Genomic DNA, 12,774 nt, shown 5'->3' on the forward strand with positions numbered 1-12,774 from the left:
GTCCATCATGGAAATTGTTTTATTCATGTCATGTCATTATCCACACCGCTTATCCTGTACAGGGTCGCGGGAGCGTGCCGGAGCCTATCCCAGTTGACTACGGGCGAAAGGCGCACTACACCCTGAACTGGTCGCCAGCCAGTCACAGGGCAGACATAGACACCCACGCTGCCCGCACACAACTCGGGCCAGTGTACCGCTATACCGTCAGTGACCTTATTTTGTTCATTAAAATTGTATCCAAATAAATGTTTCAAAAATTCTAATAGATGACGCGACTGCATAGCACCTTCAATTGAAATGTCACTGAACTGAACAAATGAAGTCCAAGGCACTTTGGACATTTCAGAGTGATTCTTTCATGCACCACTAGGGGGAGGCCACAACACATGATCTGAATGTGTTGCCAGTTTCAAAATGCAGCAAGTGAAAATCCAAGACTAGCGACCACTGATGATCACAGTGTGGACGTTGTGGATAATTTTTTGAAAGCTTGAAAAAAAAAAAATCAATAAAAAGTGTGGTGAACTGCCGGCCATCCACACCAATCACAACGAGTCAGCCACAGGGGAGCAGGCTTCAGCCAGTTTTTGTTGGTGCCAAGACATCAGAGAAACAACTGTTGCAATTTGCACTTCAACTTTGTTTATTAATCAAAATGATCCAAATGCACATGTGCAATTAGTCTTTGGAGGAATGTCAAACGGAAACAGCAACACAGCGAAAAGAGTGTCACCAACGCATGTCGTGTTTACGCAAAACAGTAAGTAGTCCACTAACAGTGTTGACCAAAAAAAAACGCGCAGACTGCAAGTCGTCTGAGTCAAGATAAGAGCATTTTCAAGACAAACGCGAATGAAAAAACAAAACGAAACATGGCATCTAAGTTACATTGCAAATGTAGTGACGCTGTCAGACAAAAACCAAAGATTATTAGCCGTCACAAATGATATTTGTGTTTCTAATCAACGACAAAAGACGAGGCTGGCCTCATGGTACAGTACTCACAGTATATTACAACAAAAAAGCAAAACGATTGCACTTCAGTTAATCAGGGGTCAACACGTCATACTTAAATAAGAACAGAATAAAAAAAAATGGAGCTGCATGAAAAGGTCAATGCTATCCAGTGAGTGGTGGCGGACTTGAGTTCCTTCCTCAGCTTGCAAGTGTCAGAGTTAACTCGTACTAGTAACAAAAATAAAGAAGGACGCTCACGTTTCATCTCTCAAGTAAAGGGTATTAACAAAAACTGTACATATCCATCTCGAAAAAAAAATATATATATATATTTATACATATATATTTATAGTCTCGCCTGTTGTTAAGATTTACATTCAAAAATAAAATTAATTCTTCAGCCTTTGTAAGTTTTCAATTCCCTGTTGAAAGTAAAATGGTGAGCGGCTGGCATGCCTCTGACTCGCCGCTTGAGCATTTTCACTCAAGTCAGTAGTGAAAAAAGGAGACTAGTAGGAAAGAGTTGTGCACTGAATTGCACACGAGCGGCCTCCCGTGCGACCGCCGCCGCAGTCAGAGCAGCATGGACTCCTGCAGGGCGAAGGCCTCCTGCGCGTGCTTGTAGTGCGCTCCTCCGAACAGCCGGGGGAGCTGTTGCTGCACGACTGCCCGCCGCGGCCCGCCACCGCTGTCGTCCGGGAATTCAAATACCTCCACGGGAGACATCTGGGCTCTCTGGAAGCTGGGCGAGCGAGGCATCCCGCCCGGGGACTGCGGCGGTCCCTCCGAGGGCGCTTGGCCTTCCGGGAGGAACCTGACGCGGCCCTCCAGTCTGTAGTCCAAAGCGGCATGCACCTGTGCGGTGGAGGTGAGCTTTTGCAGGTAGAGTGGGGTGGCGCTCCCCTGGGCCTCCAGGTGCAAGGGGGACGGTCGAGGACTGCGCCGGGTGGGCGGCGGCTCCCTGCGGTGGGTTGCCAAGTAGTTCATGAGGGCTCGCTCCGGAGAGATGTTGTTGGCCGCTCGCCTGGCGGCGGTGTAGGTGTGCTCCCCGTCGGCCGTGTCGTAGTGTCTCAACCCCGGGTGAAAGATGGGGACCTCAGTAGGGGCTGGGTAATGGTTGTGGTTTGCGGGGAAGCGGTTGTGGTGAGGATGTTGGTGAGCAAACGACAGCGGGGGCACGTGCGAGGGCATCCTGGTCTCTGACTGTGGCGGCAACACATTCCCGCCGGAGGACGCGGGAGCTCCGGCCACCACGCCGTAGGAGGGTGTCTCACTATGAGGAGTGCGCATCCTGGTCGGGGGTCTCTCCAGCTCCAGGATCTCAAACTCCGGCTCCAGTAGTCCGGGCACATTGTCGTACTGGGAGGCGTTGGAACCGCGGTTGGCGCCGGGAACCGAGCCCTTGGTTGGCTGCTGGGCGTCATCCTGGCAGGAGGGGGCGGGGGATGTCGCCGCCGCCCGGTTCTGCGGATTCTCCCGGGCCGCCATGGCCTTGGCCGCTTCCAGCTTGGTTTCGGACGGTTTGAACCAGCGTGGCCCGACGTCTCGGATGTTGGTGTGGTGGTGGGCAACACCGTGTCTCTGTGGCCTGGGGGTGGGCGTGGCCCCTCGTTCTGGCAAGTGCTGCCCATTGGAGGCCACCTTATGGTGAGCTTCCCTGCCGTCGGCGGCCTTACGCCGGTGGACGGACTTGTCCAGAGAGTCTCGGCGCAAGCGACTCGGGGGGCGACTGCCCGGTACCGGAGTGGGCGGCTTCGGGGGCTCGGCCGGCTCCGTGTGGCTCTGGCCGTTGCCCAAATGGTTGAGCGCCAGCTCAGGAAGCTGCCCGAGAGGTCGCTTGGGGAACTCCTCATCTTGACCTGAGAGACAACAAACAGAGCAAGTGAATGGAAAGTCCAACCGGGAATGAAACGGAAAGCAAAGTCATTGGTGGAGGCGGCGGTGCGCAGTGACATCACATCACATCACAACAGGGACATGGAGTCATGCAAGTCCACTGCCAACGAAACGACAGTTCCATTCAGGACGACACATCAATGACACAAAACTCAAAGACACGCAAGTCTTAGGACGGGAATTGTTTGGAAAGTTGCCTGGGGGGGGGGGGGGGGGGGGGGGCTTCGGCACGGAACGGGACCGACGGAGTCTGACGAGGAGGCGGTCGCTGCAGGAAGGCCTCTCGTTAAATACGAAAGAAAACAACCTCGCGGACCAAACTGTCAACAACAATTCGATGGGGCAATCATCCCTGGAAAGGACTTCTTGGTGGGTCGACTCCAAAAATTCTGTGGTGCTCCAAAGTGTTCATTTTAAGTGCGCACGACCATTTGTCTTCCTTCAGCCATGGAGCATTTTCTTTTTTTTTTTTGGTGCATCATTTAAAAAAAGGAGAGCGACAAAAGAGAAGCAGCGTCAGCCAATGGAGGGGCTCCACATAAATGCAAGGCGTCTCAACGGAAAGGTCGTGGCGAGGAAGACTCGCGCTGGACAGACAAGCCACAGACAGGACGGACGGACGGACAGACAGGCGGACTGCCAGACGAATGGACATGAGCGTGAGAGAGTGAAAGAAAGAAAGAAAGAAAGAAAGGGAGAGAGTCAAAAAATCCCACCGGTTGGTGTCGTAGGTGCGAATGTGGCCCCCGCTCATGGCCACCTTTTTGTAGTGCTTGACTAACATTTGTTCAGAAGAAGAGCAAGAAGAGAGGAAGGTTAAGCAGAAGACAAAAGAAAAATGCGACAGTAAACCCCCCGACAAATTGCACTTGATAAGTCGCCGCCAACTTGTCATGCTTTCTCAGAGGATGGCGGCAAAGCTGCAGTACCACGTCGGGCCACAACATGCCAGGCAGCACTGAGCTCAACTACAAGACGGACAATTCTTCTTTCTTGTAAGCGTTGCTGCTCCACACGCGTTGGAGTTGCATTTTTATTTTTCAAACGAGCGCGACAGCGATAAACGTACTCCAACTTGTCAACGGCGGCAAAAAGCAGTACCTGGCGCCGGCAGCTCCAGCTTGGCTCTCCGCAGCTCGGCCATGGAGGCTTGCAGCTGCTCCACCACAAAGTCGTCATGGAAAAAGAAATTTTTGGACAAGGTCACCTGCAGGAAGTCCACCAGCTCCTCCATGGACAACTTCAGCAGGTGCTCTGGGGACAGCGTAGCGGAGCGTGGCTTACAAAATTGGGTGGGACTTGCTGACAGTGACCACAACACAGCGGACTCACTCTTGTGCAGTTTGAGGACAGTGTAGGACATAGCAGGAAGAATTCTCTCGCCCTCCAGGATGTAGATGTCCCAGATCCTGAGAGTGAGAGTGAAGGGAGTCTGGGAGGACAAAACCAAAGCGCAGACAGATATTTACACTTTGTTTGCGCTTCCCTATCTTCAGGAGGTCAGCTCTTTTGTTTGTCAAGCGCTCACTCTGTCCAGGAAGCACTGGAAGAACCACTTCATGGTGTACAGGCTGCTCAGGACCTCTTGGCTGTCCTAGAGGAGACACAAAGCACGCATGACATTCGAGGATTCCGAGGCCGCTTCAAGGCGAGACGGTTTGACGTCATGTGGCCGAGTCAAAGCGGCTTCTCACCAGGTGACGCTTGAGCTTGGGCATCATCTTCTTCAGGATGCGGTCGTGATGCTCCTGGAAGCGCAGCAGCTTGGGGAAGCCGGGGACGAAAAACCCTACGGAAGATGCGCGGGCGGCGCCACATTAGAATGATCCGAGCAGCCACGCGGGCGGCGATGTGGGCGGCGCCCCACCGTGCATGGCGTGCTTGTGTCCCGACAGCAGCCTGACCAATGCCCAGAAGGCGTCCTCTTCGTTCATGTAGATGAGCAGCAGCGCCGTGATCTGACTCATGCCTTGACAGTAGCCAACCTCCTGCCGACACGCACACGCCGGATGAGGAACGCCGCTCGCGCCAGCGACCTTCCCGCAAGACTCACCATGTTGTACACGGAGTAGGCCGTCAGTACGTGGAACAAAGCCTGCTGCCTGCAAAGCACAAACAAAGCGACACACGGCTGAGTCTCATTCGACTGGACGGGAGTCGTGATTTGCCCGAAAGACGACGCGTTTGCATTTTGTGAGGAACGCACTTGAGGTCGTAGCGATGCATGAACATGATGTGGTCCCTGTAGGTTCGGTTGACGTCCAGGTCGATTTGGCGGATGTCCGGAGACGAGCCCTTGGCTCTGGCCTTCAACTTCTGGAGAGCAGCCCAAAGCAACACCAAAGTCACGACGCACTCGCAGAAACATCATCATCATCATCATCACTTGACCCTTTTTTGCCAGTCAGTCCCCTGCCTTACGGACGCAATCTCGGTACCCTTCCGGCCTCGACACGCCGGCCGTATTTTGATAAATGGTCGGCCGGATTGTTCCGCCCCTGGGACAAACTGCCCAGCTCTGATCATCTTCATCTTCATCATCAACAACACGTGGCAGGCAGTGAGCACCTCATAGAAGTCCTTCTTCTCCTCCTTGATTTTGGGAACGTCCAGCAGGAGGCACCAAACTTCTCCCCGGAGCTGCAGCGGGATTCCCTTGTAGATCCTCCGCACCAGCTGCGTGGGAGCGAAAATCAACTTGAGACTTTTGTAGGCCTCTTGCATGACAACAGAGGAGAACGGACCTTTTCGCTGTTCTTGTATTTGTCCCAACTCTTCAGCATCTTCAGCCACTTGGTGGTCCTCTCCAATTCTGTGTGCTTGTGCTGCGCAAAGCAGGTCGGTCATCAGCCAAGAAATAGACAACGGAAGCTTTTTCAAGGGAAGACGGACAACCTTTTCCTCCAGCGAGTCGTAGGACGGAAGCTCGTTCTCGCTTCAAACAAGAAAGATGAAAGACATTCAGCCAGATGTGGACATCTGGCGGGTTACAGCACATGCGCAACGTGTGTGTCCTTACTGCACGAAGCCAAAGCGGTCAATGACCTTGTACAGGTTGAAGTCGGCGTCCTCCCACGGCTCCACGCTGGCCTCTTTTCCCTGAAACCAAAACACAAGGCGGCGCTGCGGAAACGTTGGAGTGCACAAGTTCAGCTGGCGTCCAAGCGTCTGCCGCACGTTTGTCGCGAGTCAACCGGCTCACTCAAGCGACCAACACAATCGAGCAGTCGCATGACGGCGTGTGTGTGTGTGTGTGTGTGTGTCTCCAGAAAAGCGTGCCAACCTTTTCATATTTGGCCACAATCTCAGCCCGTTCCTGCTCCAGTTTCACGGCGGCATCTGGATCGCTGTCAGACGCTGAGACACGCACACGCACAACACAAGAAGACAAAGGTGAACAAAACATGCAAAGAAAAAAACAGAAGCGCTCGAGAGTTTAGTGCTGAGGAAACATGTTGAAGAAATTCTCCTGTTTTTGGGCCTCGGCGGAGGTCTGTTGGAAGTTTCCCGGGTAAAAGCGGAACCGGCACAAATATTTGGACACCTTAGTCGTCAAGATGCAGATTTTTTTTTTTCGTTTTTTGTTAGTGTCGCTAAACAACAAGACAACTTGGCAAACTCGATCACAGTTCCATTGTGACCGCCACAGGAATTCCGCCTGACCTTTTTGGACACTTGAATCCTGTTAGAACACTACAGTGCTCATGTCATAAAAAAAAAATAAAAAAAAACAAAAAAAAAAAACCAGAATCAGAAATGTCAGTTGCAAACTACGCATCTTCAAAAAAGTACAACACAGTAGGAGAGTCACAGGACATTTGCAAGAAGTCGTGTTCTAATGCTTGATGTGTGGATTCTTCCTTCGCTTCAATTCAAAATAAAATCACTCGGACAAACACACGTTTCAAAAAAGAGCCAACAAATAAGGCTTTAAAAAAACTAAAACAATGCTTCAAAAATAAATGCTTGAACGTTTTTAAAATATTTCAAAAACATACGCTTGAAGAAATGATGCCAAAAACACTGCTTCCCCAAAAAAAAAAAAAAGAATGCTGAAGGAAAACTTGCGGGCGTTTGCGAACTTCTGATTGTCATGCCAACCAACAATGAGCATCATTAGCATAACAACACGCTTGAGAGCCTTGACGAGTGCGCACGTGACCTCCAGCTGCACTCCATAACAACGGTTACCAGCAAAAGAGAAAAAGCCAAAGTGACGGCAGTGCGGGCGCCAGTCGGGATCTCATTTGTTTGCAGCCGCCTCAGATGTTGTCTGCGCGAGCGGAGACAAAATCCAAGTGGCGTGCAACAACACAAGTCCTCTGGTTTCGGCACCACATTAACGTTTCGCGCGTGACAAACTCCAATTTTCGCATTTCCTCAACTATTCAAACTGTCCCAACATTTTTTTTATGTTCAAAATAAAAAAAGAGCCGACAATTTGGAAACGTTGTAGCGTATATTCACACGTTTCCTTTGATTTGCGAGCGCTTCAAAGCATTCCGCTGATGACGACAGCGCGCCGTTTGACATCCTCATCATCTGTCTGTCAGCACACAAACGAGCGCAACGCGTGCAAGTGCGCCACATCATCGGCGATGGCGTGTCATGATCCACACGCTCGTGTGAGGCCACGTCACACTTAAGACGGACGGACACGGGTTCCACGGCGTGCCTCCTCACAACATCCGGCCGTTACGTCACACGCGTTGTTGTCAAAAATAAAAGCCAACGGGCAATTCGGCATTGCTTGAATTCATTTAGCGAAAAAACAAAACAAAACTAAAATAATCAGGCCGTTATTTGCTGAAAGCGATGACAGCACAGAACATCCCTGCATTGAAGGAGACGTCTTATTTTGCAGAGCGATCGATGACGTCACCGATTGATCGGTAAATGAGAGCTTTTTGCTCCGTTCGAGCCCCGGTGGCCGTCGCCGTGCCTGACCTTTGCACCCCACCTGCATTGGCAAAGGTGTCGTTATTACCTTTTGTGGGGTCTTCCGGCGGGGGCGTCATCCCTGAACCGCGAGCGACGACGAGCACCGAGCGACCTCTCCCATCGCCACGAGTGACGGCGACCGGCGTGAGCGCTCACAATGCGCGCCTTCTCATTCCCACTCGCGACATTCCGACGACCGCAACAAGGCCGGTTCTGTTGGACGGCCGAGCGGCGCCACAGACGACGGGCCCCCGCAAACGGCACATTCCTTTACTTGTCGCTCTTCGCCCCAACATGAAAAATGTGACACGGCGCGATGATGGAGGGCGGCCATTAAACGCCCGTTAGGACGGCACGCGCCGGCCGAGAGCACCGACTTGCGCCAAACACGAGCAAAACGGGACGTGACACCTTCACACATTGAAAAGCACAACAGTTTGCTAAGGTGATGCTATAGCTAACAACAAACACTTTTGCAACACCAGAGCTAGCCAAACCAGCTTAACTGCTCGCCACAGAAAAGACCTTTTATTTTTGGGCTTCCAAAGCCGTCAATGGCAGTGAATGAGTTAACAGAGAGCAGAGCTAATAAAACATGCTAAGGTTCGCCTCGGGTGGGATGAAAAAAAAAAAAAAAACACGCTGAACTTAATGCGACAGAAGAGTAACACACTAAAGTGAGACTTGCAGTACCAAAATGAGCAACAGGGACACTAAAGCTCATGAAAGACGCCAACTCGAGAGTGGAGCGAAGAAAACACGCTAAAGTGACTAACAAAATGTCACAAAAGACGCTTAAGTGACACGAGTGCCAACAAAACACGAGCAGGGCCCAACTGGTTAAAGTTACAAGAGAGCTCACGAAAGTAGCCAGCTGTGTGTCTCGAAAATAAGTGAAAGAAAGACAGAGAGAGAAAAGAAAAGAAAAGAAAAGAGTACTGAGGACCAAGCCCAGCCATGAATTGCGAGATCGGCAAGTCATTTATGTTCCTCCCTCCTGCCTCTTGATGCCAGAAGGCAGCAGCGGAGCACTACTTTTGTCTTAGGCTAAATTGACGAACAAAATGAAGCTCCTGGCCTTGCTTCAACTTCGCTCCGAGCAGCAAGTTGCCACAGGGAGACGTATTCCACGTTTGGTCAAATGAAATTCCACAAAGGCACTCGAGTCGCGTCGCTTGAAGCGCGCTTGCCGTGCTTGCGCTTTCACTGCGCGTCAAGTCAGTTGGTCTTTGCGGGCCGACGCAGACGACAAAGCGCAAACCATTGAGGCATCGCCACCATCATCAACCCTGCACACACAAGCGACCAATCAGGACACGGAACACACAAGTCCGGGCAGGGAGTGCCGACGTCTTACATGAGTGTGAGAGGCGTGCTTTCATTATTCCTTGCGCGGCACGCACGCACGCACTCCCGTTGCAATTGCGAAGAATTGAACAGTTTAAAGTTGAGCAAGTTGTCGAAATGCAGACCGGTGATAGCAAATGCAAGTTGAAAGCTAACTTGCGGCGAAGGCGCACACACACACACACACACACCTCCAAGGGCAGCGGCGGCCCGGCGCTTCGACGGCGATACCAGCTCCTTAACCATCTGCAGCACCTGCATGCCCGCTCAGAGCCGCACGCCGCCGGGGGGGTCCCGGGGTGGGGGGCTTCGTCGTCTCTCCTCGGTTGGAATCATTCTGGCTCCTGTCGTGGTTGTCTTGCCGCCGCCGGTCGCATGCCGCCGGCACATCCTCACAAGCTCTCGTCATGAATAAGAGAGAAGCGGCGACGCGGTGGCGAGGTGCTTCTAAGTGGCAGGACACCGCCTCCTCCTCCTCCTGCTCCTCCTGCCACCGCACGTGTTCTCAACGGAAATGAATGTGCGCCCTCACCCCAGCTTTCGCTTTCCCTCGCCGTCCTCCTGAGGACGGCCGCAAGAAGGGAGGGTGGCAGGAAGCACGTGCTCGCACTTTTTAACAAGCTCATTTAAAAAAAAAAAAACAGCACAACGGACAACTGATTAGGTACAACGACGCCAACAATAGCGACGCAATTTGTTGGCTTTGAAAGATTGAAACAACTTCAAATTTTCTCAGCATCAACGTGTTATTTGATTCAAAACCAAAATTTGTAAAAGGATTACTTTATAGCACAGATTCTAACTATTATTTTGATAAGACAATGTGATTATTCTATTTAATGCCTCATCTAACTTAATTGTATTTTGTGTTTTATTTTAACTGCACTTTTTTCCAAAACATTTTTATATAAACGTAGTTTGAAATGTTACTTTTTTTTAAAAGTGTTCTGTTTTCAAAGTACGATTTTAGTTTTTGAAATCCCAATTTTTCTCAAAAGCATATGATGAAACATGTCTTTTATTTTAATTTTGTGAATTTTTGCTCGCAAAAACTATTTCCCAGCATCCTCGGCGACACGTGTCTTAAAGAGACGGACGCGGGCGTCAATCACGTGTGCGGCGCGGTGCGACACGGGTGACAGCGTGTCCTGGCGCCATGAGCCGCAAGGTCTAATTAGCCACGTTGCCATGCCTCCCGCTCCCAGTTGCGAGGCCGCGGCGGACATTTTGTACAAAAAAACTCAGACGCGCTTCGAGCGGTGTCGAAAATCCCTCCGGCATATCTGAGCACGTAGAAAGAGAGATGGGCCTTTTGTTGCGATGTGGAGCGAGGAGCGATTTGGTGCCCTCATCTTGAAGCAAAACACACGTTCAAAAGAAGAGCAAACACACCTCATGATGTTTGGCTCTCCATCGTTGGCGAGGTATTTGATTTTGGGCTTCGTGATGACAAGAACATTTGCGGTTTTTGGCTGGGGAGCGTCATTGCTCGACAATTCACATTTCCATGCTAAACTTGGCGAGTTGAGTGCGTAGTCGGTGTGCGAGTGTTCAGTGATGTCAACAGTGTGTGTACTGTGAAACGCGGTCATTAAAGCACTCAAGCCCCCCCAGATTTCATTTCCTCTTGCTGCCCTCTTTGCCTCCAGATGTAATCATACTCCAGCAAAGCTTTCTTCCTGTCTTGCGCCTCCGCCCGCATCCCAGCTCAGACAACGCACGCACACACACGTGATCAGATCACGTCTTTCATCAAGACATAAAACGGTCAACTGCAAGGAGGGTGGACGAAGCGCATTTTGCCGGGTGCGAACGAGACGCGAGGTTGAGAAAGGCCGTTAAAAGCGTGCAAAAGGTGGCCGCGAGCGCAACGTTTGCTTTCATTGGGGAGGCTGGGCAGCCTTTTCTCACAGCGGGAACTTCGGATGTGGGGGGGGGCTTACCCCTCATTCCGGAATCGCCCTCGGCTTTCAAGCGGAGGAAGCTGCGCGACGCGGGAGGCGACGACAACGACAAGGACATTTATTTCTTTTCATGTCACCGAGAAGACAAAACTGCTGTTACACAGTCCAAATTATCAGTTCAGTTTTAGGTTTGTAAAGTTACAAAAATGGACTGATTGCAGATGTTCAAGTAAAATCATCTTTGGGTTTAAAATAAGTCAATTATTCTGTTAAGAAAAGATTTGTAAAAAAGAAAAGAAACAAAGAGCTCATTCTTATTCACATTCCGTAAGACAAAGTTTCCATAAAACCAACTTTAATCCAAGAGGTCAACTTTGGAGCGCAAAATGTTTTCATGTTTTGACAAGACTGACATTTCATTCTCTTCACATTCCCTGGACCGAAACGCTAACCGTCGCTCAGCCCAGCCGCCATATCTGCCGCTCCTTGCCAAGGCTCGGCACCAGATCCCAACATTTGCCGAGAACTGCCCCGAAAATATGACTCGGCAAAAAGCAAACTAAGCCGCGAATAAGAAGAGGAGCCGGAGCTCCATCGTGGAATATTGGAGGATTCCAAGACATTTTCATCCAATTGCTGCGTGACATCAAGGGACCCGCCCCTGCGCTTCGAGCACTTTTATGTGCAGCGGCGGCGGGGGGGGATTAATTAGCCTAACGAGCTCCGGATATCGACATTGCGAGCGAGCTCAGACTGAGACTTCATCAATTAATTATTCAGGGGAGAATTTCTTTTCATTTTTGGCTGGCACGCGGTTTGTGTTAAGACACAAACGTCTCTTTGGTCAGGCCTCATTTTGATCAACTAAAAGCAGCTTCAATGCTTCTGTTGCATGAGTCTTTCGATGTCTTAAGCGCAGGCGCAAACACACACACGCACTAAAAAGGAGGAGGAGCTTAGATGGCCACCAAAATGCTGACAGGTGTGGTTCCACTTTTGCTCACCCGCCAGCTCATCGCACGTGCATTTTGGCGGTAACGATGTTGAAGGTGTCCAGCAGCACTTTACTTCAACAGCGCTCGCTTAATGTCACCGGCCAACGGTCCACGTAGGTTGCCCTGGCAACAATGCAACCCTCCGTGACCTCGCGGCCCCCGAAAAGGATTAAGACTCCCGCCGGCTACCTCCGTTTGAGATGATGAGGCTTCTTCAATTAAATTCGTCTTGCTTTTTTTCTCCGTGCCGCTTTCGATCCGAGTCAAAGCGGCGATCATCCCGCGTTCGGTTTTGGCTCAGAGGCGAACCTCGGCTCAGCAGACAAAGCCGCCGCATGACGTGACGGACGAGCGCCGAGCAGAGCAGGCCAACAACGCGCGGTAGTCGGGGTAGCTGCTGACGCCGGCGAGATGCCAGCCGGCCGGCCAGCGAGCAGAACTTCCTGGCACGGCCGCGGCTCACTTCATCCGCTTGCTTGTCCAAAGAGCAAAGGTTCGGCTCCTTTTTTATTTTCTATCGAGCAGGGTTGGCACATCATTGAGCACAGTGCCAATTTCGCCACAATAAAATTGTCAAATGAAGGGCGACGTTACATTTTGACCTCGTCAGGCATCGACTGGCCCACTTGTCATTGAGGCACCGTCGATACTCCGAGTTGTGCTCCGTCCTATCGGAGCATGCCGGTCATGTCTTTATCAATTTCCAAGGAATGTCAAGTTTTGGAATGCCG

At 51.1% G+C, this 12,774-nt stretch overlaps 1 protein-coding gene across 1 annotated transcript; it reads right to left on the reverse strand.

Moving 5' to 3' along the window:
• Nucleotides 1-622: 622 nt before the first annotated feature.
• usp6nl (USP6 N-terminal like) lies at nucleotides 623-12,677 on the reverse strand. The gene is made up of 14 exons (XM_088288210.1): nucleotides 9,336-12,677; nucleotides 6,140-6,213; nucleotides 5,876-5,955; nucleotides 5,752-5,791; nucleotides 5,601-5,681; nucleotides 5,425-5,532; nucleotides 5,063-5,172; nucleotides 4,910-4,958; nucleotides 4,724-4,844; nucleotides 4,551-4,645; nucleotides 4,385-4,450; nucleotides 4,189-4,288; nucleotides 3,958-4,110; nucleotides 623-2,819 (listed from the first exon to the last, which is right to left on the reverse strand). Exons 1-14 carry the CDS (start codon nucleotides 9,403-9,405, stop codon nucleotides 1,534-1,536), a joined length of 2,433 nt encoding a protein of 810 aa, XP_088144336.1. The 5' UTR covers nucleotides 9,406-12,677; the 3' UTR covers nucleotides 623-1,533.
• Between the last annotated feature and the right edge of the window lie 97 nt (nucleotides 12,678-12,774).

Source organism: Idiotropiscis lumnitzeri, chromosome 2, assembly GCF_059441095.1.
Source record: "Idiotropiscis lumnitzeri isolate Australia: NSW breed Sydney's pygmy pipehorse chromosome 2, RoL_Ilum_1.0, whole genome shotgun sequence".
Classification (NCBI taxonomy): Eukaryota; Metazoa; Chordata; class Actinopteri; order Syngnathiformes; family Syngnathidae; genus Idiotropiscis; species Idiotropiscis lumnitzeri.